The following is a 25784-nucleotide window of genomic DNA, read 5'->3' as shown; positions in this document are numbered from 1 at the left end:
CGCATTGTAAGCATTAAAATTTGTTAGTTCACTCTAACAATGCACCACCTGAACATTTAAGCTATCCCACTTATCTTACTAACTTGCAATTGAGCGTCATAGCGCCACAAAATTAAGATACACCGTATTGCAAGCTATACCTCTATTCGTACTAACTTGTAATTCAGCGTCATAGCGCCGTAACATTAAGATACAACGCAAAGCAAGCCTTTATTCTGAAGAGCTTGGCTGAGGTTCGTCTCGGTAGGCGGGCGTATGATTTCATTCGATCCCTCCTTTCCTCTAGGTCCATAGGACTGGAGATTTAAAAAACTAACAAAATTACCCTTGGGTCAAAGAGGACAGCTCATGTAGGTGATCTCCTCCATGCTCTTCAATATTTTCAGTATCAACCGGTCGAGGGCCTTGAACAAGATACAGACATTAACCACACAATCTACGCCGACGATATCAATCACCATCTGGTGCCTTACTGAAGGGTCAGATCAAGAGCGCTTCGCAAGAGGCCATCAATTTGACTCAGTGCTATCTCATCCCTACCAGCCTACGGTGCTAGCCCGCTTAGTCCGAGCTCTTACTCTATAACAAGAGGCCTTGAGGCGGTTTTGATCGGTCCTGGAATCTAGAAAAATAGAGACGCATCAGGTTATTCACCGGTAACGGCTATTCAGTTCCACGTTTGGACGCTATCAAGTTCCTTGGAATGTTTATCCAGTTCAATGGAGTCAATCGAGCCGCCATAAAGTTCATTTGTACCAAGACCGAAAGCGCTCTCAGGTTGGTGAGAAGAATCGCAAACACACTGAAGAATCGGGGAGAAAATTCTGATCCGGATTATGCATGTATTTGTGCTATGCCACTTCGCTTATTCAGCGGCTATGCACAACTGGCTCGTGTCAGAGCACAACAATATCAATGTCCTAATCAAAAGAGTCTTCAAGCTGACCCGCAGCATCCCCGTTCGAACGCCAGTGGAAGCCCTCCTCAAACTGGGAATTCACAACACATTCGAAGAAATTGTCGAAGCCCAAGAGTTTTCACAGTTTGTCAGACTGTCCGACACCCCAGCGGGTAGAGCCATACTCGGCATGCCGGGGGGCAACCCCGCGATTGCCGGTCTTGATGCTGTGATGCGGCCCAACGAAGTAAGCTCCAAGATTTTCATACAGTGGAGGCCACTCAATATGCATCCAACCTACAACGAAGCCCGAAGACGACCAAGGAGTAAAACTGCGCTCGCCAGTGCATGCTTGGGCAAGGAACAAGCCTGCTTTGTAGATGTCGCTTCGAACGCTAAAAAAGCAGCGTTCTCTTCAGCCGCCGTTGACTGCGATTCTGAAGTAATCAGCTGCGCTACCATCTTCACTCTTACCTCCAGTGTTGCAAAGATGGTTGCTATCGTTCTTGCATTTACGGACGGTGTACATGACACAATGTAATCGGACTCCAAGGCTGCTATCAAGGCAACTTAAATGGGGATGGTGGCTCCCCTGATCCTAGAGATCCTTAAAAAAGTCAAAGACCTCCAAAATAATTCATTGAGTTTTCTGCACACCTTGGAACCATTGAGGGTGCTTCTATGAATCCGAACGAGGAGGCGCACTCGCTGCACGAAGTTTGACTGACCGTATGCCGGGTAACGCGTTATCTCCTAGGTGATCCTATCCTCTCCGCACGTACAATGAGGTCTGCAAGCACCATTACCACTCACGAAGAGTGCTGCCCCTAACCACACGCCTCGCTGTGCAGGGTCCAAGCTGTCGCTTTCAGACTACTCTGAACAAGCACCTACCCGAGCCCTGCGGCACTGCACACAATATAACCCGAATAGTTCCAAAGCCTGGATAGTCCCCTGTGTGGTGATTATGCAGACTTCGAGCATGTCCTGTGGGTTGTGCCTTTGTCAGCCCCTTTTTCAACCGTAAGGAAACGAACAAGCTCATCAAGGCCCAGGACTTGAGTTCTCAAATCCTGGCCGTCCAGAGGGCTCACGAGAAGGCGGTCAGGTCTAACTTTGCCGTCACTGAGTGGGCCTAGCCAAGTGACATAGAGTTAACTCGCGCCTATTGTGGACGTCATCAAGTTGTTTAACTCACTCACTCATATATAAAACTCGTCTGATATAAACTTCGTAAAGATCCGGAATACCTGTAAATTTTATTGTCAACTTTTCTGTCTCCCACCACAGTTTAATGGCTCTTAAGGGCCCAGAGTAAGCCCTATATGTCCCATTCATTTTTCACCTAGTTGAAGCCTCCACCGTGGTGGTATAGTGACTAAAGTACTTGGCTGCTGACCCGCAAATCCCGGATGCGACGGCTACATTTTCGATGGAGGCGAAAAGGCAGTAGGCCCGTATGCTCACGTTTGGGTGCATGTTATAGAGAACCCCAAATGGTCGAAATTTTCGAAGCCCTCTACTACGGCATCTCTCATAATCATATGGTGATTTTGGGATGTTAATCCCCACAAATCAATCAATCAATCAGCATGTTGAAGAACCATGTCCTCAATTATTGAAAGGGATAGGCACAGAAGATATGTTCCTTTTTTTAATTTTGCGCTGTCTAACTGTAGCAGATTCCCTAAAATCTGACTAATATTGCAATTTTAATAATTCTGTAATGCTAGAGCCTAAATTATGAGTTCATTTGCGTCTTTTAGAATTTGTGGCGCAAAGACTGTAAAGTGCACAATTTCAATTCTGATATACTAATTGTGTGTGCTTATGCAGAATACAAGAGAAAATAATCAATAAATTATCTTCGAAAAGGTAGGAAAAAATGCTACCTAATTATTAAAAAAACATAGTCTTGAGGTCATCAAGTTTAAATCAAGAAACCAGCTGAAAATGAAACGTCTTTTGCTCTGAACACCATTGAACTATTTTATTTAGTAGCTACGGGATTGACAATCATTGCTAAGTTTTTTTTTTTCTTTTAGGCCAATCGCGTTGCTGGCCTTGCTTTTAGTGTGAGCTGTCGTGCAGATCTAGCTGCAATGTATATTCGAGTGGGGTCAACTTATTTCAGCGAATTGACTGTATTTTGGCCAAGATTCACTCGTAATGATTTCAGAATTGCGAAACGTGTAATAGTGTCATTATTATACGAAAGAACGCTACTCAGTGTCGCGATCCTTAAGACTGTGGTGTCCAAACAAAGACACCACCGACTCTTCAATACAATTACGATTAGCTCAACTCTTCTACCGTAGAGCTTGCTTACACAATTTTTCTAATTGCATCACAAACAATATTCATACTCTTTAGAGCAAAACCATTCTCACCTCACACGCGATTCACCTTAATGAATGCTGCAAAACCTTAAAGGTTGGACGATGAAGAGTTTTCTTGTTCAGCGCTCAGCATCTCAATACGTCAGCGACATTTATTCGCATTTGCAAGATAACTGTAGTAGTAGCCGCGAAATTTAGGCTCACTGAAGGAATTCATCACTTCAACGTCTCACCTTATCGACAAGCGCGATCGACACAAGGTATAGAAAGTAAGGAGCTATAAGTGTTAACTGACGCGCTCAGAAGAGCAATTACAAATAAAAAGGCGCACAGTGTCTTCGGACTGCCTTAGCAATCGCTCAACAATTTATTATGCACAGCTGACTCCTGAAAGAAAACGCGCGCTTTTTTAGAGCTTCTTCTTGAGGAATGGAATGTAAGCACACATACCAATTTTGACCTGGGGCGCGGGCTAACTCGCTACTTGCGTTAAATAAACTGGTTTTTAGCCTCCCTCCGCCCAAAAAACGACTTCATAAAAAATCACGAATACGGAAAATATGTATGAAGGTCTGCTCTTCATAAAATGCAAATCAAAAGGTTTTTTTATTTGCTTTACACTGTGCTCTTAAGACACCTGCAAAGCTGTACTATGAAACGTGTCTGCATCATGCAAAAGAAGTGAGACAAAAGGATGGCACACTCAATATGAGTGTTGGCCGTGTGTGTGGAAAATACAAATTTTCACTCATGTGCAGCCACAGTGTGAGTCATCAGCCTTTTTTTTTCCTTTTTTATCGGCGAAACCTTTCTTGTGCTAGTGCCGCATACTCAAGAAACTAACAATCTGACAGGTTTTCGTGGTCATCGACTTTCAGTATTCCTGAAAGTGTTATACGTGACATGGTACTTGAATTCAGAATCTATCATACGCCGTATGAGTGCGGTACACCTACTTCTTTACTATTATGGGCAAACTACAAGCACCTTCAAAGCAAAGCATTGAAACTTTCAACATTCAGACTTCGGCATTTTTTAATAATATTTAAATGTATATCACGTTGGGAACGTCGTTGCGCCATAAATTAGGAGACGTCTTCAAACCGTAAACAAACGCGGTTTCGGAAAAATGGCCGAGAAGTGATTATAACCGGTATGTCTTATATACCGAGACAATCGCCCTTTCAAAGGCGAAACACCTTAGTGTCTTTACGTGTCGGTGTGCTTCGTCGTCTGCTGCTGTCGTGACGGTTCAAGTGCTTGTGGGAAAGAGTGGATGCCACCGCCTCAGCGCCCGCTGTGTGACAAGAAAGAGCCAACGGCACGCGTTAACTATGAAAACGCTATTTCTGCGATCAACGGTGAACTACCAGCTCGCAAAGAACCAGAACGCACGCTCACCCGTGAGACACAACGCTGACGCAGGCAGTGTCTGCTAGCAAACTTCTATAATAGCAAAAAAAAACGAGTTCTCGTGCTGCAGAACCGTTCAACGGCCACCCGTATATATAATCAGTGAATCTTGACCAAGTGTAGTGCCGGTGAGAGATTCCCCGTGTGCGTAGTCGAACGATGAAGATTCGCAGCGTGCGCATTAACTAAAAGCCAACTGTGGGTATTTGTGTCCAATCTCTGTCACTGCCAGTTAGCGACGATTGGCATGTTCCAGTAGGAAGCACTGGCTCATCAACGCGTGATTAGCCACTCCCTAGGTTTCACGTTGTTAAGTTGTGTTTTTCTTTTTTTCTTGGCAGTTGGCACATCCGCAGATAAACGCGCCATGTGGATTTATCCGCATTGTATTGCACCAGCAAACACTTTTCTCTTGTGTTCACGGCATCGCTCGAGGTGCAGTCACCTTCGTGAGGTAAGGTATAGTAAAATGTATATAAAATCGTAATACTGAAAAAAATGTAAAAACAAAATGCCCCGACAGTTTTGTAAAGTGTGTAATGGCTTTATTGCTTTGAGTATGTTCGCGGACGTACACTAGCTTCCTATTTCAAGTTCTAGGTGTTAAATTAGCACATGGCTTACTCAAGGGGCATTATGCAGACATCGTCTGCATTCATGAAGACGGCAAATTGCTAATAAATATATTAACAGAACTGGACACAACCCGTTATTTTCTCGGCGTCTATTCAATAAGAGACGAAGTGTGATTTGCCAAAAAGTGTAGAATGATCAGGTAATAGTACAAACGCCATTGTCAAGCACTTGTTATTTCTAAGATATAGGTAACCTCCCCAGCTACACATGAAGGGAAAAGACCAATACCAGTACCATACAGTGCCATGTTCATAACTGTGATGGTTTCCATTAAAACTACAATAGCTCACGAACATGTGGTACGACCTTACACACCTTTTCGTGTTTCTTCAAGTTCTTATTCAATCTCTTTATCTCTAAATAGACGTAGAATAACAATAATTATAACTCTTAGGGTTTAACATCTCTAAACCTCGATATGACAATGAGCGACGCCCCAGCGGAGGGCTCTAGAAATTTTGATCCCCTGAGCTTCTACAGTTTGTACCTATATCTACACGGTCCTCGAGTATTTTCACCTCCATCCAAAGTGCGGCTGCCGCAACCGGGATTCGAGCCCGCAGTTTTCGGGTTAGAAGCCTAGCACCGTAACTTTAGACCACCGTGGTGTGTTGCATCACAATAACCATAAATATATCAATTCTAAAGGTTTGAGCTATTTGCCATGGACATTTCATAAATTTATGCAGATATACCCTCAATTCTTCACCTACAAACCTGAATATGTTGACACACTTTAAGGTCGCCGCCATGAACGTCATCGGGACATTTGGCTAGCACTCACTCGCGTTCCGATCGGTCTACGTCTACCGGAAACCATCACCACATTTACACCATCAGCGCAAAAGTAATAACGCTTACATACCGTTCTCTGTTTGTGTTGTGTGATCGTCATCAACTACGTGGTAGTCCCAGCTGTCTACCCATGGAAGTCGTCGCTGCCATTTTGGTCCCTTCTGGTTTCCTGGGTCATTCGTGTAGCCGCAGTTTGTATTCTCAAACGTGCAGGAGCCTTCCTCTGAAGCTGCAACGGCGAGGTAGAAAATACGTGTATATCTAATATATGTAAAGAATAAAGGGCATTCATAAATTATTTCATGTCCCTCCTAATTACGATACCTATAACAACATTTCCAGACAATATTATATTTAAAACAACCGTCTCGTAGATTATTATTATTATTATTATTATTATTATTATTATTATTATTATTATTATTATTATTATTATTATTATTATTATTATTATTATTATTATTAATAATTTTGATGCACAAAAAAACCGAAGACACCAAAGCAAGAACAGAGGAAAGCAAAAACAAAAAACCCAGATGGAGACAACCGTTCAGATTTGTTGTGAGCAAGGCTCCCGTGTGGGAGCCGGAACGTCTCACTTCTATGTTAACATTCGTAGTCGGTCCTCAAATTTTGTCCCCAAATGTAAGCCGTGTAAAGTTCAGTAAGCGTTCACTTGTGAGTGAAAGAGACGAGATGTCGCGTGAGCACAGACCATGATGACGTGTCTCACTCGACGGCCAAGAGCCCTCGTTGTCACAACGCTGACATGATAAGGCTATGTAAGCTAGAGAAACCATCTGAGTCTTACTTACGTTCTGGACATTTTCCTTGAGCTATGGAAAGGTCGTCGACTGCCACAGTGCCGTCAGTAAAAGACGACTCAAGTTCGATCTGCAGCCAACCAAAAGAAAAATATATAGGAAGTAAACTAAGATTTGCGAAAGTTCCAGAAAATGGAGGCTTTGTTGTGACAAAGCCCACACAGGAAGTCTTATGCACACAGATGTCCTCCCGTGCCCCCTATTACTACCTAAAGCAATGAAAATTGTTATACACACCCGGTTTTTCTCATTCACAGTGTAATAACAAAATATAAGTTCTGTCTAAAGCAAGAGTGGCTTTTTGATAGGAGTGGTGTACTGCTGTCCAGACATAGTGACATACGTGAGTCCCAAATATGAGCGCAGAAATATTTACACGCTGTGAGAGCATTTCGCATTGTAAACAACGTAAGTACATTCTACTTTCTTGTCTTTATTGCCACACTCTATACCCTTTCTTTCGCTTTCGCCGCTTGCTATTGAGTGCACGGAGGATTACGGCAAGGCATATCGCAAGTAGTTTTCGTGTTTTTAAGGATATGTAAGTATTCGGGCACACTATACGAAAGCAAAACTTCGACACCTTTACATCAGACATTAAATTCTAGAGAGTAGATGGTTTAATTATTTTTATCTTGACTGCTTCATGGCACATTTACCTAGGCTATTGTCAGCTCCAAAAAAACAATTTTCACACTCGTGACTTTGTTCTTACTCCATGGTCCCAATTTTATTCAGTTTGTCGTCATGCCAAGAACCCAAGACGAGAATAATATAAAGGTCACTTTTTACGTACTTCTAGTCTAAGCACAATGACCCGAAAACCGTAACTAGAAAACTTTGCACACATGTGTATAGTACTCTATAGTAAAATCAGTGGTCTAATCTTGCTGCCTTATGAATTACATCTGATCACTTCTGTTCTGCAGCATATGGGGAACCCATTTTTTACAGCTAAAGTTGTTGTGAGATCACAAAGGTTGTTTTTGGCGCCATGGTTGTCCACCGCCGCCGCTGCCGATGTCTGTAACCACTATTGCGCCAGTATCAAGCCAGTCCATTATTCTACCACTGAGCCACGCCAGCGCTTGAAACTACATTGTAAACTGAACCTAGGCAGGCTTGCTGTCGGGAAAGGAATCTCTTTCATGTGAGCAATAAGGCGTTTTAGATCATCAAAATAACAACCAGGCGTCACACAATGCGAATTGCGCAAGGCGTGGGTCATCGAAGTAATGTACCAACCCATTGCCGAAGACTCAGTTCTTATTCTTCATCGTCGTCAGCCACAACATAAAAAAAATCTCACAATTTGTTTGGCAAATCAGTAGCTGTTACCAAGCTTCTCCGAAAAATTACGAACAAGGGCACAGCATTCATACATATAGTCGACAGGCCACGAACAAACAAATTCATCCCTCTCTACCACACAAAATTTATGATAATTTATGGCGTCGTGGGTACCCACTATCTAGCAAGTGTGCTTGTAGCAGTTACCCAAAGAGTGTTTCAAAAAGGCTGTAGAAAAGCCACTCTTTCAGCTTTCGCTGTGACTGTGCTGCGCGTTCCGAGCAAGCTTGGTGGTCAAGCGTGAAATAAAATATACTTTACAATGAACGCTATTGCTACAAAGAAAACATATGTTAATTCCCAAAAATCTTACGGTAATGATTTCTGATAGCTACGTGACGTCCCAAAATGATAAGTGTGGTTGTGCTACAAAGAATAAACGAATGCTGCAGAAATCAATAAATGATTAAATGACACTGTTCCGAGAAAGAAATGGGCCACTAAACAGTTTCATTTCCATCTGCATGATTCCTTAAAAATGTAAAAGTTCATACAGACGTGTTCGCAGATAAACTCACTCGCTTAAGAGTCGAATGACCAAAAACGTAGCCGCAGTTTCAGATGATCTAAGAATACGGTGAAAAAACGCCCATTACAGCGTCATAGTAAACTATACAATGATAACTTTCGGATATGAACAACATGGTTGATTGAAGCAGTATTTGTATTCGAGAGCTGTCATCAGCCAGTTTGCCATAATTTCAACAGAGCACCTCTTTAAGCCGGCCGTTAAAACTTTGCTGTCCGCGGAAAACCACAAGTCGGTATGCGCCCCAATAATATGGCAAGCCTCTATACTGTCGAGTACCGTAGGTGCGAGCGTTAAACGAAAATTCTGCTCAGCGAATCGGAAGCCGTGAAAGAAAGAAAGAAAGAAAGAAAGAAAGAAAGAAAGAAAGAAAGAAAGAAAGAAAGAAAGAAAGAAAGAAAGAAAGAAAGAAAGAAAGAAAGAAAGAAAGAAAGAAAGAAAGAAAGAAAGAAAGAAAGAAAGAAAGAAAGAAAGAAAGAAAGAAAGACACCCAGCTTAATAATTATAGCATTAAAATATTATAGAAGCGAAGATTTCACAATTTTTTATCAGTACGCCCGTACCTAAACTACATAAGCACTTGGCGCATGCACCAACTGGAACTCCTATATTTATTTACTGAAAAAGAATTGGTGAAACCATAGAAAGTTTTCTTTGAGCCTGCTCAGCGCAATGTTACGTGAAAACATAAGGTATCGAGAAAGTATACTATGTATAGAGTTGGCGGCCACACAGACAATGCTTTTATTAAAACGTCGGCGTCCGTTGCACAGTAGGTGATAGAGTTGTCTAAATATAATGAGTTGGATGACCATTCGCGCTAGTCAGAAATATTACTTTAAGTTCGTCATTTGTTTATACTTAAACTGTAACGCACACGCTTGCAATAAGTTACCCCGAAAATACGTTTCCAATATTACATTTAAATCTAACGGTTGAAGGAATTCTGACATTAAATTTCACGGTTGAGATCGTCTAGGGGATCGAATCCCTTGAATATGCGTAAGCCATCTGCAAGATATTGTTACGCTGAAGCGACAACGTGTGAAGTGAGGAAGATGAGAACAAATTAGTCTGTTTGGAAGCAGCTCGGTGTCAACTCGGCTGCCCTTCGCCATTCGTTTTTCAATAAACACGCCCCATCGTAACAGTTTTGGTGAGAAATGCTGGGTACGACAACGGCGCCCCTGACGAAAAGCGACTCGTCGACCGCTGAGGTGAAATACGTGAAGCTTCACCGAAACCGACGACTTGCTGGTCTGCCACCTGCGATGGCGTCTCCCGGCAACAATTACTACGAGCCACCTACTTCCCGCATTCCGTGGCAGCCCTACATCCAGCCTCCATCGTTCGCTGGACAAGCTGCAGAAGATGTGGACTCGTAACTCAGCTCCTACCAACGGGTGAATGGGCTTAATGGCCGGGATGCTACCAGCGAGCTCTATATTGTGGGGCTCTTTCTCAAAGGAACCACATCTGTATGATTTCAAAACCATGAAGAAAGCCTCACAACGTGGCGGAAGTTCGTCGATGAAATCAAAGTTGTGCTTTGGGGATTCGGCAACGAAGAAGTGTACCGAGAAAACTCTTATGCAACGAGTGCAAGTCCCCGGGGAAACCTGCATGACGTATATCGAGGAGGTGCTCAAATTGCGCAGGACACTGGAGCCCTGGATGACGACGACAAGGTTGGTCATCTTCTAAAAGGGATCGCGGAAACCGTTTACCAGTTCCTCATCGCAAAAGAAACTTTGGAGCGTGTAAGTGACGCTATCAAGCACCGTCGTACGTTTGAAGGGTTGAAAGCGCGACGAATTGCAACAAAGTTCGGCCGCCTGCCCAACGTCACTAATGTCGCCAGCGTCGACGTGCATCCAACCCCATCGCATCTCGCGTCCATGATTCACGTGAGGCGGCTTCTCGGCCGGCACCTAATGTGCGAGAACCTTTTCCTCCCTGCGCCTCCCTTGATGCCTCCAACTATAGGCCTCATCCTCGAGGGCCAAACCAAACTATGCGTCCGTACTACCCATTGTATGAAGAATACGCACGCAGACCACCTACCGTTTATCAGACATGGAACGGCTGAATCATTCATCCTTCTGCTGACATCAGCGCACCTCGCGAACGTCCCATATGCTTTCTCTGTGGCATCCGTGGTCATGTCGCAAGATTCTGCCCCGATCGCCGTCGCATGGCAGCACCATCCTATGGGCGACCACGCACTTTCTACGGGCACAGCAATCAGCACGTTGACGAGACAACCTGGCCCTCAGACTGACAGCAGGCCAAACCATCGGGCGAATCACCACAGTGACTCATCGGCGTCTGTGCGGAGCTTGACGCCACCACCTTCACGCTACCGAAGATCTCCATCTCCTCCACGACGTCCTACATGCCGCTACGCCTCCACCAGAGGCCATGCGTCATAACAAGAATTGTGTTTCTGTGGACAATGTTATAACGACTGCTTTAGTGTACATGGGAGCAAGTTTCTCTGTTATCAGCATAGATTTCAAAACCTAATAAGGCCATAAGGTGGTGTTCAAGTGCGATAATGCGATAACATTTCGTGCTGTGAGTGGAGAATCGCTACGACCTCTTGGTGTGTGTACCGCGAACGTCTATTTCTCTAATAACGTCTTCCAAGCCAAATTCACGGTGCTCGCTAAATCAATGCTTAATGTGATTCTGGGTCTAGATTTCCTGCAACCGTGCGGTGCCACTCTTGATTGCAGTACCGGAGAGCTTTTTCCCTCTCCTTTTGTTGCCGACCATCCTGCTACTTGTTCGCGCACCCTCACCGTCTGGGAAAATTTTGTCGTACCGCCCCGTCCATTATCCAGCATTCAGGTTACTGTTGCAAGTGACGACAACGATGCATTCGAGGCTGTTTTTGAACCGATGCCATCAATCGTCGCAAAGAAGGGTGTGCTCGTGCCTTGCTGTATTGTCTCTGTGGACTGTGGCACAAGTACATTGCGGGTGTCAAACTTGTCTAACCAGTCTGTTGTGCTTCCTAGCGGTATGCGACTTGCCAAGTTTGAAGCGGATACGAGCCTTAATATTGACGCCTTAAGCAATGACACTTCGAACGAATCCCGTGCGCATGAGACTAGCCCTGGTGTCCCCGAAGACTCTTCGCCGTTTTTGAACATGATTAGCAAGGCACTACCCTCTGAGAAACGTCAAGCCGTGGTCAGCGTCATTAGCGGGCATGCTTCATTGTTTGATTTCACCAAGGACGCTGCCAAAGTTTGTGTTACCAATACGCGGACTCGCCACAAGATTTACACGGGGTCCGCGCATCCCATAAGGCAGAAAACATACCGTGTGTCTGCATCGGAGCGCAAGGTGATCGCTGAACAGGTGGAAGACATGCTGGCTAAGGGCGTCATTCAAGACTCTTCTAGCCCCTGGGCTGCAGCGGTCATCTTCGTGAAAAAAAATGGGTCCTGGAGGTTTTTCGACTACCGGCGTCTAAATTATTCGTTGATGAAAAAGGACGTGTATCCACTTCCCCGCATAGACGCTGTTATCGACTGTCTTCATTCGGCATCTTACTTCTGATCTGTGGACCTCCGATCGGGCTATTGTCAGGTACCTATGCATTCCACCGACAAAAAGAAAACCGCTTTTTTCACGCCAGATGGCTTGTTTGAATTAAATGTCATGCAGTTTGGTTTGTGCAACCCCCCGCGACATTTGAAAGGCTTATGGACACGTACTGCGTGGTCTCAAATGGGATATTTGTTTTGTACCGAAGCATAGTGGCGCCAGCTCTGTGCCAGCGTGAAAGAAGACGTTGACGTCCGTGTGTGGCTCGTGCTTGCCGGGTTCCTGCCTGTACCAGCTTGTTGCGGCTAACGTTTCTGGAATAATAACCTGTGTTTTTACGCAACCTTGCTCGTTGCATTTGGTGGAAACGTGCTGGGTAACGTCCTGGAGCTCCGCAGCCGTAAGCTACCTTCTCAGTCCACGATGACCGAGCGCGTCGATCCCCCACAAGGCTTTTCTACGCTGCCACCCGTCATGTGTTCTGGTGTACTTCGTCTGCGTGACCCACCAGTATACAACGGCACTGAAGATCAAGATGTCGAGGACTGGCTGGCAGAGTACGAGCATGCCAGCGCGATTAACAAGTGGGATGACCCTGCGAAGCTGATTCACGTCATCTTCTACTTGACGGATTTGGCCAACCTATGGTTCACCAACCACCAAGCCGACATCCCCACCTGGTCGGTTTTCAAAGAGGCCGTCACCTCGTTTTTCGGTCGTCCAGCCATGCGTAAGCTTCGCGCTGAACTGGGACTGCGGGGACGATTTCAGCGAAATGGTGAGAGCTTCACAAGCTACATTGAGGATGTGATCAGCCTCTGTAGGCGAGTTGATGACAGGATGACGGAGGCTGACAGAATAAAGAACATAATGAAAGGCATTGATGACGACGCTTTTCATATGCTTGTGGTCAAAGACCCACAGACCGTCACGGCCTTGATTCAGTTATGTCAAAGTTTCGATGAGCTGCGCAAGCAACGAGTTTCTACACGTCGCGCTAATACGCAGACAGCTGATATTTCGGCCTTGGAGTGCAAAAGCAGTGGCCCCGACTACAGCGTGTTAATGCCTCAAATTCAACAGTACATCCGGGAGGAAGTTGCTCGACAGCTCTCTCTTGTCGCCACCATCAACGAGACCCCCACAACACTGGCCCACTCACTTCGCCGTGCTATTCAGACGCAAGTTGCCGAGGCTCTCCCTTCGCCCACATCCCCAATATCAGTGGCTGCACCGCTGACTTATGCAGAAGCCGTCCGCCGACCTTCTGCCCAACCGCCGCTCCCTTCATACAGTCCAGCCACCAACTACTACAGGTCACCAGTTTCAGTTTATCCGGTAAATCGGCCCATTCCACCACCTCGAGCACCTGTCGACTCTTGGCGTACTCCGGATAACCGGCCCATCTGCTACAACTGTGGTATTCCAGGACATGTCGCGCGCTACTGTCGTCGCCGTGGATTCTATTTTAATGATGTGCAGCATTCCGGCAACATACCTCGGCCATCAGAATCGCATGTGACACCTGATTCGCATGACCCCCGCTCACGTCGACCAGACTTCAGCCGACGTCGATCTCCTTCACCCCGTCTTCGGTCTCCTTCCCCCATGCTTCGCCGTTCCAACCACGCCCAGGAGGAAAACTGACAGTCGCAGTTCCTGAGGCAAGAGCTGCGCCACCGACGAAATTTCCAAGGCCTCATCTATCGCCCCCTAACGAGATTGCCGTGTTTGTGGACGGTTTCACCACAACTGCTCTTGTCGACACAGGTGCCGCTATTTGTATAATCAGTGAAGTGTTATGCCGCAAACTGAACAAAGTGACGACTCCACTGGTTGAAATTTCTTTACGCACGGCGAGTTCGCAACACGTCCAACCTTCTGCCACATGCACTGCTCGTGTTGTGATTCAAGGAGTGCTTTACATCGTTGAATTTGTCGTCCTTCCGCATGCGTCTCATGAAATCATCCTGGGATGAAACTTTCTTTCCGCTAATCATGCGGTTGTCGACTGCGCTCGTGCTCAACTCGTTTTGTTTCCATTCAGCACGACATTCATAGATCTCCCTCGCTCACCCAAAAAGGTGATCGTCGCCGCTGACGTCGTCATTTCTGCTTTTTCGGTCACCGCGGTATCTCTTTTGTGCAACTCCGTTTCTGATTCAACTGCCCTATTTATGCCGTCACAAGAATGCGCTCGTCGCCGGAACCTTGTCGTCCCGTTTGCCGTCATAACACTTGCCGATGGCTCCAGTGCCGTGTACGTGTGCAATCCGTTCCCTTGTCCCGCTACCTTATTGCATGGCGAATGCATTGGGAGTCTTGACACTTATGATGACATCTTTCCTTTCGATGCCCGTTCTGATACGACACCGATGTCCGTGGATGCTGTCACAGCTGGCACCGCGCCCTCACTACCTGACGAAGACGTTCTGTTGCGCAGCGTAGACACCGGCCTTACGCAAGACCAGCGCAATCAGCTCATTCAACTACTTGACCGTTTCCGCGCCTCCTTCGACCACGGACAACCTCCCTTGGGACGCACGTCAGTTGTCGCTCACCATATCGACACCGGTCATCATACTCCACTTCGTCAGCGCCCCTACCGCGTCTCGCAGGCCGAGCGTGACGTCATCACTCAACACGTCGACGAGATGCTGCAACGTGGTGTTATTCAGCACTCACACAGTCTTTGGGCTTCGCCGGTGGTCCTCGTGCGAAAAAAGGATGGCTCCATCAGGTTTTGCGTGGATTATCGTCGACTAAACAACATCACACGCAAGGATGTTTATCCTCTGCCACGCATTGATGACGCCTTGGATTGCCTTCAAGGTGCGGAGTTTTTCTCTTCACTGGATCTGCGCTCTGGATATTGGCAAGTACCAATGGCTGAACCAGACCGTCCAAAAACGGCGTTTGTGACCCCTGACGGCTTATATGAACTTAATGTAATGCCCTTCGGTCTTTGCAATGCGCCTGCGACTTTTGAAAGAATGATGGACAGTGTCCTCAGGGGACTTAAATGGCACATCTGTCTTTGCTATTTAGACGACATAGTTGTATTCTCGGCGAATTTCGAAACTCATCTTTCCCGTCTGGAACAAGTTCTCCAGTGCCTTACGGCAGCCGGGTTGCAACTTAACTTCAAGAAATGTCGTTTTGGCGCCCGCAAACTCACAATTCTCGGCCACGTCGTTTCAAAAGAAGGAATATCGCCAGATCCTGCCAAACTGCGTGCCGTTGCCGAGTACCCCAAGCCTACTACCCTAAAGGAGCTTCGTAGTTTCATAGGCTTGTGTTCCTATTTTCGGCGTTTCATTCGCAATTTTGCCTCTATAATTGCCCCTCTGACTCAGCTTCTCTCCCGTAGCACGGACCTCTCTGGCTGGAATTCCCAGTGCGATGAGGCATTCACGGCGCTACGCCGGCTACTCATCTCTCCGCCAGTTCTCCGCCACTTCGATCCCAATGCACCCACTGAAATTCACACGGATGCAAGCGGTGTCGGCCTCGGTGCCATTCTCGCTCAACGCAAGGATGGCTGCGACGAGTACGTTGTCGCCTATGCCAGCCGTACACTAACGAAGGCAGAGTCCAACTATTCCGTCACGGAAAAGGAGTGCTTGGCTATCATTTGGGCTATAGGAAAATTTCGCACCTACCTTTACGGACGTCAGTTTGATGTTGTCACAGATCACCATGCCTTATGCTGGTTAGCGTCCATGAAAGATCCTACTGGCCGCCTCGCTCGTTGGGCTTTACGCCTTCAGGAATACGATATCCGTGTTGTTTATCGCTCAGGACGCAGACATTCAGACGCCGATGCACTATCCCGTTCTCCACTGCCTCCTGACCTTGCCTGCTTATCAACTGCCATTTGCGATTCGTCATCGTTGAGCATCACTGACATGCCATCCGAACAGCGCAAGGATCCCTGGATCAATTCTTTGCTCGACGTCCTCTCTCACAGTTCGTCAGAAACGACTTCACGCTCCCTCTCTCGTCAAGCAAGACACTTTGCTGTCCGTGAAGGCTTGTTGTATCGCCGCAATTACGTGACGGACGGCCGTAGGTGGCTCCTTGTCATCCCTCGTCATTTGCGTTCGGACATCTGGGCTGCCTTTCACGATGACCCCCAGTGTGGCCATGCTGGAGTATTTAAGACTTACTCTCGCCTTCGTCTGAGATACTACTGGCGCGGCATGTATCGGCACGTTCGCCAGTACGTTCGGTCATGCACCACGTGTCAACGACGCAAGACGCCTTCTCACAGCACTGCTGGCCCTTTGCAACCCTTAACCTGCCCAGCGAGACCATTCGACCGCGTCGGAATTGATATTTATGGTCCTCTACCCAACTCTCTTCGAGGCAACCGGTGGATTATCGTCGCCGTGGATCATTTAACACGCTACGCTGAAACATCTGCGCTGCCTGCTACCACTGCGAAAGACGTTGCGTCCTTTCTTCTTCACCATCTCATTTTGCGACACGGTGCACCTCGTGAATTACTCAGTGACCGTGGACGCGTGTTTCTCTCGAACGCCGTCGACGAGCTACTCAAGGCATGTCGCACCGTCCATAGGAAATCCTCGGCATACCATCCCCAAACCAATGGCATGACAGAACGCTTTAACCGTACCCTTGGAGATATGCTTGCCATGTACGCCTCTGACGACCACACTAATTGGGACCAAGTGCTCCCTTTTGTCACGTACGCGTACAACTCTGCGCCACAAACAACCACTGGCTTTTCTCCTTTCTTCCTTTTGTACAGACGTGAGCCATCATGCTCCATGGACACCATTCTCCCTTACAGGCCTGATGTTTCCGAAGCGACGCCTGTTTCCGAAGCAGCTGCTTATGCCGAAGAGTGTCGTCAACTCGCTCGCTCATTTACCGCACAAGACCAATGGCGCCAGAAAACTGACCACGATTCCTCTGCGTCTACTGTACACTATAACCCAGGAATGCTGGTTTGGCTCTGGGTCCCGTCTACCCCTCCCGGTCTTTCCCCGAAGCTTTCGTCGAAATACCATGGCCCCTACCGTGTGGTGCGGCAAACATCTCCTGTCAACTATGAAGTTGAGCCCATTGATCCACCCTCGGACCAACGCTGCCGTGGGCGTGAAACAGTACACGTATCACGCCTCAAACCGTGCTATGACCCCCTTGTCGTGTCCTTTCCCTAGGTCGCCAGGTTGGCTCCTTTCTGCGCGGGGAGTAATTGTACCGAAGCATAGTGGCGCCAGCTCTGTGCCAGCGTGAAAGAAGACGTTGACGTCCGTGTGTGGCTCGTGCTTGCCGGGTTCCTGCCTGTACCAGCTTGTTGCGGCTAACGTTTCTGGAATAATAACCTGTGTTTTTACGCAACCTTGCTCGTTGCAGTTTACATTACTTCGACGACATCGTCATATTTGGATGAACTTTTGCTGAACACAATTATCGACTTGGCGTTGTTTCAACATGCTTTGAAGAAGCTGCCCTTACCCAGAACTCCAAGAAATGGCACTTCGGTCAGCGAGAAGCACTTGTACTTGGTCATCTTGTAGACAAATATGGTGTGCCCCCAGACCCTCAGAAGGTTGCTGCAGTTACCTGTTTCAAAAAAACGCAGTCATGACGCGAACTAAGAGTTTTCTGGGTCTCTGTTCATACTTCCGCCGATTTGTGCCCAAGTTTGCTGATACAGCCTACGCATTGACTTCACTGCTTTGCAAAGATAAAATTTTCATCTGGACAGTGGAGTGTGATGCCTCGTTTCATGAGCTTGAGTTCCTTCTCACGTCTGCACCCATACTGCACCATTTCGACCCGTCTTCCACGACAGAACAGCACACCGACGCGAGTGGCATCGGTCTCGGCACCGTGCTCATCCAGTGCTTCAATGACGCCGACCATGTCATCGCCTACGCCAGTCTTTCGTTGATCAAGGCCGAGAAGAATTACACCGTTACTGCACAAGAGTACCTCGCTGTGGTTTCTGCTGTGCATAAGTCCCGTCCATATCTCTATGGGCGGCACTTCACGATCGTGACTGACCACTATTCACTATGTTGGTTGGTTGGTCTCCGTGATTCTTCTGGTCGCCTTACGCAATGGGCACTACGTTTGCAGGAATTTAACTTTACACCACAAAAGCGGCCGCCCTCATGCAGACGCCGACTGTCTCTCAAGGCTTCCTCTACCAACCACTCTATGTTAAGTGACGCCGACGATTTTGACGATTTTCTAGCAGCCATTGACGATACTGCTTTTTCTGACCTCGCTACTTTCCGGTAAGAACAGCGTGACGACCGCAACTTGGATGCTCTCTTTGACTCAGCCGCTCAACCGATAGGTAGCCATGGCTTTATCGTCCGAGATAGCTTGCGTTACAAAAAAATTACGCGGCTGGTGGTGCCCACCTTCTTTTAGTGGTCTTCAAAAATTTGAGAACGCACGTACTCTATGCTACGCACGACGACGCAACAGCGGGGAACCTGGAGTTCGCCAAAACGTACCACCACCTGCTGGCTCGATTCTACTGGCCTACCATGCGACGCAATACAGAAAAGTATGTGGCCAGTTGTGATAAATGCCAGCAATTCAAGCGACCGAATACTACCCCGGTTGGTCTCCTCCACCCCTTTATGTCACCCTCGTCTCCTTTAGAAATAGTTAGAGTGGATCTTCTCGGTCCATTTCCGCACTCATTGAAGAACAACCGTTGGATCATAGTCTGCGTTGACCACTTGACACGTTATGTGGAAACCAAAGTGCTACTAACAGCCACGGCCATCGACATATCGAGATTCCTCCTCTCTTCTCTGATACTGCGCCACGGACAGCCTCGGATTATTCTGAGTGATCGTGGTCGACAATTCGTAGCCGATGTTGTAGAAGAACTCTTGCGTCTCTGTGCTTGCCAGTTTCGCCACTCGACCTCATATCACCCGCAGACAAATGGTCTCTTCGAGCGCACCAACAGAACGTTTACCAACAAGCTTTCGAAGTACGTTGACTCCAGGCACAAGAACTGGGGTTACATCTTGCCATTTATCACCTACGCTTATAACATGGCAAAGCATGAAACCTCTGGCTACAGTTCATTCTATATTTGTTTATGTCAGACCACCCCGCCACTTTCTTGACATCATTCTGCCTTTTCATGCGCACGAGGACTCTTCAATTGCCCACACTCTCTACGGCATGGAGGAAGCACGTCATTTAGTTCAGCTCCGTACGTTGGCAACCCAAGACCACTCCATGTTCGCCTATGATTCACGGCACAATAACGTGTAGTACAAAAAAAGGAGAAAAAAGTATGGCTATGAACACCCTTTCGCAAGCGTGGCCTGAAACAGAAGTTCCTGGCTCGTTACACCGGTCCTTTTGTCATCGTCGATCGCCTAAGTGATGTGACATATTCAATCGCTCGCCTCGTATCTCGTGGCTACCATTCTAGGCAGACGCAGCTTGTTCACGTCGCCCGCCTAAAGCACTTTCATCCTCGTGACTGATGGTCGCTCAGAGGGCTTCGTCTGCGAAAGGGGGAGTGCTACGCTGAAGCGGCAACGTGTGAAGGGAGGAAGAGGAGAACGAAGTGGTCTGTTTGGAAGCAGCTCGGTGTAGGCGCGGCTACCCTTTGGCATTCGTTCTTCAATAGACACGCCCCATCGTAACAACATCAACAGCGATTATAGTTTGGAAGGTACTTTAAATCAATTTTGAAGCTTGCATGAGCGATACACTTCATCACGCTATTGACACCCTCAAATGTGAAGCTTGGTGACCTCCATACTTCCTTCAAGTGACCAATATGCAGCAAGTTGATGAGGTCATAGGCACCATTTATTATTTTGCCACATTTTCACCAGCACACTATTACTCGTCAGCTGCTCGAGAGATTGTGGCCACGGTGCACGCGTTGAATGTTTTGTGTCTAGAGACGCATGCTGTCCCTTTGTCTGTTCGAAAGAATTTCTTGATGCGGACCATGCGGAACTGCGTCACAGTTTTATGTGCAGACGAAGTTGAAAGTTGCACACGCTAGGTGGTGATAGTTTCACTCGGCCGCTTGTGGTTTTTGGTGCTCTCTCAAACTGTAACTAAAATTATTTCGCAAAGAGGAGCCTGTAATTATTTATATGTTGCCCGCTGCAGCAAACAATGTGCCATGTCATGACTACCACATCTCTAGCAACACATTTCAGCAAAAAATAAAAGTCGTGAGGTCATACTTTTTATGTCGGTACGCCTATAACTACCAATACTCCGTCGACCTCTTTACGTTTGTTATCATAGAGTGCCCTGAATCAATTTACGCGAATTCTGCTTCATGCCCTATCAACAAATCATCACCGCAAATTCGTAGGTTCTAAGAGGCTGAAGTCGAATAAATATTTCTTGCATTTGCGAGGCTTCCGCTTGGTCATTTCTACTGTCACCTCTCATGTTTGTTTTGCATACACACGTGTTGAAGTGTTCAAAGCTCTTTTCCACAAATTATTATTATGAAAAATGCCTAGTTGAAAGCAATGCACATTGCGTCTCTCATAATCATATGGTGGTTTTGGGACGTTAAACCTCACATATCAATCAATCGAAAGCAATGCACTTTGTGATAATGTAGTATATGCAGCATGTTTGTCTACATGTAATATTTTACTATATCTTATATGAGTTCTGCCGACCAGTTGGCATTCACCCACGCTGTCTCCCTTTCATTCTTTACCAATACTTTAGCACTGAAGCTCAAACTTTCTTACTCGTATTTTGTCGGTAATGATTGTTACTCAACATATCTGTGCCTTCGATAAAGTTTTTCTTGAAAGCCTATCAGCGTACCACTATTTATTGTCCCATTCATACATAAATACTTCAATATAAACGTTCCAGCTCCCTACATCTAAACAGCAGTAAGCCCGTCTGAAGCACAACACGCAAATCAGTAACTTTTATTTCTCTACGTTCAGTGACTGCTGCTTTGACAAGCAGTATATTTGTAAGTGTGCGTGTATGTGTGTTGAAATTCCCGTCGCCGTTTTTGATCCCGTTTTACTTGACATTGCACAGACTCGTCATTTAATATCAGTTGTGCTTTTGTATTTACTACTGTAATGGCTAGTGCGCTTCACGTCACAGTGGTTACTAATAAATATTGGCGATTCGAATCTCACCTTTAAGTCATTTTCACGATCGTCGTAGTAGACCACTTTCTGCCAGAGTCCCACATCACTCATTCGGCCTCGTAAAAAGATCCGTTCCTCCGAGCTCTTCCCCCAAAAAAACCGATAGGTATAGGCAGTTGACTTGAATTGCACTAAGGGAAGCCGTAAGGCGGATATGTGCAGCCAGGCCGTAAAGCAAAGCGGGCCCTTGGCTTCCGTCGACAGCACTGCTGTGTTCTGTCTCGCCCATTTTTGCATCCCAGGAAACGTTGCGTGAGCGAACCATCCGTCATCTGCATAAAATAGAAATTGCGCCACAGTGTCACCCACTTGCTTTGAAACAAACATAGTGTTACATGTGCATCAAGCAGCTTCTGCGACAGTTCGACAACCAGGGTTAGAATTTAAAAAAAAAATATTATGGCAGCTTTGCACTAGCAGTGCCAAGCCTGAAAAAAGAGCAGACCTGGGTCGCTTTCCTCGTTTTTTTTTTATTGTGATAGCAATTATATAGACATTCTCGGATTTCGCCGCCGGCATCGGCGTCGATGCCATGCACCGTATATTATACGTATCGACATATACGAAAACGCAAGAAAGAAAAAAAAATCCCGGAAACGACTCCGGCACACGGAATGGAACATGGGACCTCCGCGTAGTGAATGCGAGGCGTTAACCATAAAGCCACCGAGGGGTACCGCCTTCAACGTACAAACGGCAAGCTATTTATATCCACCACTTACCTCTGTTGGCCGACATCGCGGGGGGGGGGGGACTATCGTGTTTTCAGCATTATCAGCAAGATGGCGCAATGAGCGCGTGGCGGCTCTTATCTTTCACGCGTACTTTGGCCTGCGGAGAGGAGGACGATCTCTCACGCACCCTTTTCTCCCGATGGGGAGGATCACACGTCTTGGCTGGCGTTGGGCTTGCACTGGAACAATTCTGTTGCAGTTACGGGGCGCACAGAAGTCACTGCAATCTTTGCACAGCCTCCGTTTGAAAAAAGGGCGCGCTTTTCAGACACAGCGAAGTAACCCCTAAGACGCTTAGTCACATTCATCTGTACCTGTGAGTACGTTAATGCGACATTTGTGCGTGAGAAACGTGGGGCACGTTCCGACCTGCTTGCCATTCTGCATGTGATATTACAATTTGTTGCTATCGCGTTCATTGCTTCGCCTTTGTGGCAAAGCTGTGACTTTTCTTTCTTCTGCATTTCTCATTCACTTCGTTTCTTGTATCAATTTTTCCTCTTTCTTGATTTTCCTATGTTCTGTTCTCTTTCTTCCGTTTCTTTCGATATATTAAGATATTTATTTCTATCCCTTCCTTTTCCTTTCAAATCTTTTTCTTTTTTCTGTCTCTATATATTTTAGTGTCTTTACATCTTTTGTTTGTTTCTCTCTCTCGCTATACATATATATATATATATATATATATATATATATATATATATATATATATATATATATATATATATACTTTTTTTAATATATCTCTTTCACGTGCTGCGCTTCGCCACGCAGAGTTTCATTTTTCATCTCGCATCGCCTTAATTCCATAGTTGGGCTTGCCCAATTTCTCTGTAGAGTTTAAGAAATCATGAGTTCACTTAATTTAACATTTATTTTGTCGGGCGCTTTCTGCAAAAATACTTCAGGATTCACTCGACGTTCTCCGGTTGACAGCAATATTCCTATAAAAGTACTACATTTCAGACACAGCAAACCAGGAATCAGATAATCGGCACTCAGAAAACAAATAGTTATTTTTTTACTTCTGACTACTCAAGTCTAGATTGTAGAATAAATGCCACATTAACATCAGATCGCCTGACAGCAAGATGAAGTAAGCATCAGCACTATCAGTGCGAAACTAGTGGGCCCATGGCAACCCCGATTTATATAAGGTGATGCCAAAGTAACGAGTAAATAGTTTAGTGCAATGTTCTGCATACGGTATTACAGGTACTTTGAAATCAATCTCGCCTCGAACACGACAGCTTCAACCTTACTCATTAAAACCTCCGTCATGGTTTTCCTGTAGTGATGGGTCTGCCTAACCCAAGCTTACACAGTTTTACAAATTGGAACGGTTTACCTTTTCCCGTAGTGTGGTCAACTGCAGGGCCTTCACTGACGTTTTTTGCCATCGTTGCCTGCCAACAAGCTCCTCCGTTTCGGCAGTCCGATGATAGCCATGCTGCGCACTTCTCAAGCTGCTCAAAGCCGCAGACATTCAAACTTCCTACGGTAAAAATGGCACCGATAATTCACGTTGAAACAGCCTTCCACGTACGGACTTGTACAGCCAAACGCAAACGTTCATGGACCATGTGTTCACGTACTGAAGCGTTTGTTCACAATATACTAGTGGTATACCACCTACTGTCCACTGCAGTACCAGGCTGGAAATATGTCGTCTTGATATTCACTAGCATATCCATTTTACACTGCCACGCAGCGCTTTGGTAGCTCGTTGTTTGCACGTAAAGCGCTCATCTACAGTAAGACCGTTAAACTTCTCCTTTATAAGCAGAATCACAGCAATCGTCGCGTGCTTCCAACCATGCACCGTTACGTACTCGTACATTTGTCTGTGCAAAGGGTTGCGACTGGTAACAGTTATACTGACAACTGACACTACGTCAGTATAATGCCCAAAATGCACGATTGAATTTTATCCTCATTTGCTAGTTACGTAGCAAAACTCCTCCCTCTTTATTTTGATTTAAATTTATAAAACCTTTAAATTGATCGTTTACACCCAACAGTGGGCGAGAGTCTCTTTGATAGGAGAACAAAAACAGAACAGTTTCTCGACACGGTATTAGCAGCACCGCCGCGCGTGGCGTGGCTGCTATTAGCTCATCTGCTAATAAAAATAAGAATGGCTACGTAATGAGCTAAAGTAAAAGTTCCGAATAGAACGAAAGTAGCCATTGAGCTAACCTGATCGATCAAGCTTGGAAAGTGGATCCCTATATCCATGAGCATCAATGGATGAAAGGTGTTAGCTCGCAGTATGTATTATAGAAAGGGCTTCTTGCCAATGGGATATAATTTACTGCATTGAATAAGCGTGTGAAGGACGGTGAGTGCTTCACCACATGTTTCGCACTTGAGTGAATCACCACCGGACCGAAAGTAGGTGCGTGTGCATGCATACGTGCTCGTTTGTGTGTGTGTGTGTGTGTGTGTGTGTGTGTATGTGTGTGTGTGTGTGTGTGTGCGTGCGTGTGCGTGTACGTGTGTGTGTGTGTAAGTGTGTGTGCGTGCGTGTGTGTGCGTGCATGTACGTGTGTGTGCGTGTGTGTGTGTGTGCCCATGTGTGTGTGTGTGTCTGCGTCTGTCTATGTGTGTGTGTGTGTGTGCGCGCGTCTTTGTGTGTCCGTGTCCGCATGTGTGTGTCCGTGTGCGTGTGCGTGCGTGTGTGTCCGTGTCCACGTGTGTGTGTCCGTGTGTATGTTTGTGTGTGTGTGTGTGTGTGTGTGCGTGCGTGTGTGTGTGTGTTTGTGTGCGCGTGCGTGCGTGTTTGTGTGTCCGTGTCCGCGTCTGTGTGTCCGTGTGTGTGTGCGCGCGCGTCTTTGTGTGTCCGTGTCCGCATGTGTGTGTCCGTGTGCGTGCGTGTGTGTCCGTGTCCACGTGTGTGTGTCCGTGTGTATGTTTGTGTGTGTGTGTGTGTGTGTGTGCGTGTGTGTGTGTGTGTGTTTGTGTGCGCGTGCGTGCGTGTTTGTGTGTCCGTGTCCGCGTCTGTGTGTCCGTGTGTGTGTGTGCGCGCGCGTGCGTGCGTGTTTGTGTGTCCATGTCCGCGTGTGTGTGTGTCCGCGTGTGTGTCTGTGTGCGCGCGCGCGTGTGTGCGTGTGTGTCTGCATGTGTGTGTGCGTTTGTGTGTGCGTTTGTGTGTGTGCGTGCGTGTGTGTGTGTGTGCATGCGTGCGTGTTTGTGTGTCCGTGTCCGTGTGTGTGTGTCCATGTGTATGTGTGTGTGCGTGTTTGTGTGTCCGTGTCCGCGGTGTGTGTCTGTGTGTGTGTGCGTGTTTGTGTGTGTGTGTCCGCGTGTGTGTGTCTGTGTGTGTGTGTGTGCTTGCGTATTTCTGTGTCCGTATCCGTGTGTGTGTGTGTGTTTGTGTGTGTGTGTGTGCGCGCGCGCGTCTTTGTGTGTCCGTTTCCGCGTGTGTGTGTGTCTGTGTGTGTCTGTGTGTGTGTGTGTGTGTGTGCGTGAATGTTTGTGTGTCTGTGTCCGCGTGTGCGTGTCCGCGCGCGCGCGTGTGTGTGTGTGTGTGTGGGTG

General features: G+C 46.7%; 1 protein-coding gene across 1 annotated transcript in view; it reads right to left on the bottom strand.

The window, feature by feature from the left end:
* Positions 1–23737, bottom strand: part of LOC119176964 (MAM and LDL-receptor class A domain-containing protein 1) — a 115221-nt gene extending 91484 nt beyond the window's left edge. Inside the window, exons 1-4 of the mRNA XM_075876493.1 lie at positions 23595–23737; positions 21501–21784; positions 6897–6975; positions 6152–6310 (exon numbers count right to left, since the gene is read on the bottom strand). Of these exons, the coding sequence (XP_075732608.1) occupies positions 6152–6310; positions 6897–6975; positions 21501–21784; positions 23595–23646 (574 nt within the window). The 5' untranslated portion in view covers positions 23647–23737. The remainder of the gene's footprint in view (positions 1–6151; positions 6311–6896; positions 6976–21500; positions 21785–23594) is intronic.
* Between the last annotated feature and the right edge of the window lie 2047 nt (positions 23738–25784).

Source organism: Rhipicephalus microplus, chromosome X (genome assembly GCF_043290135.1).
Source record: "Rhipicephalus microplus isolate Deutch F79 chromosome X, USDA_Rmic, whole genome shotgun sequence".
Taxonomy (NCBI): Eukaryota; Metazoa; Arthropoda; class Arachnida; order Ixodida; family Ixodidae; genus Rhipicephalus; species Rhipicephalus microplus.
This window is presented reverse-complemented; position numbering and strand designations above follow the sequence as displayed.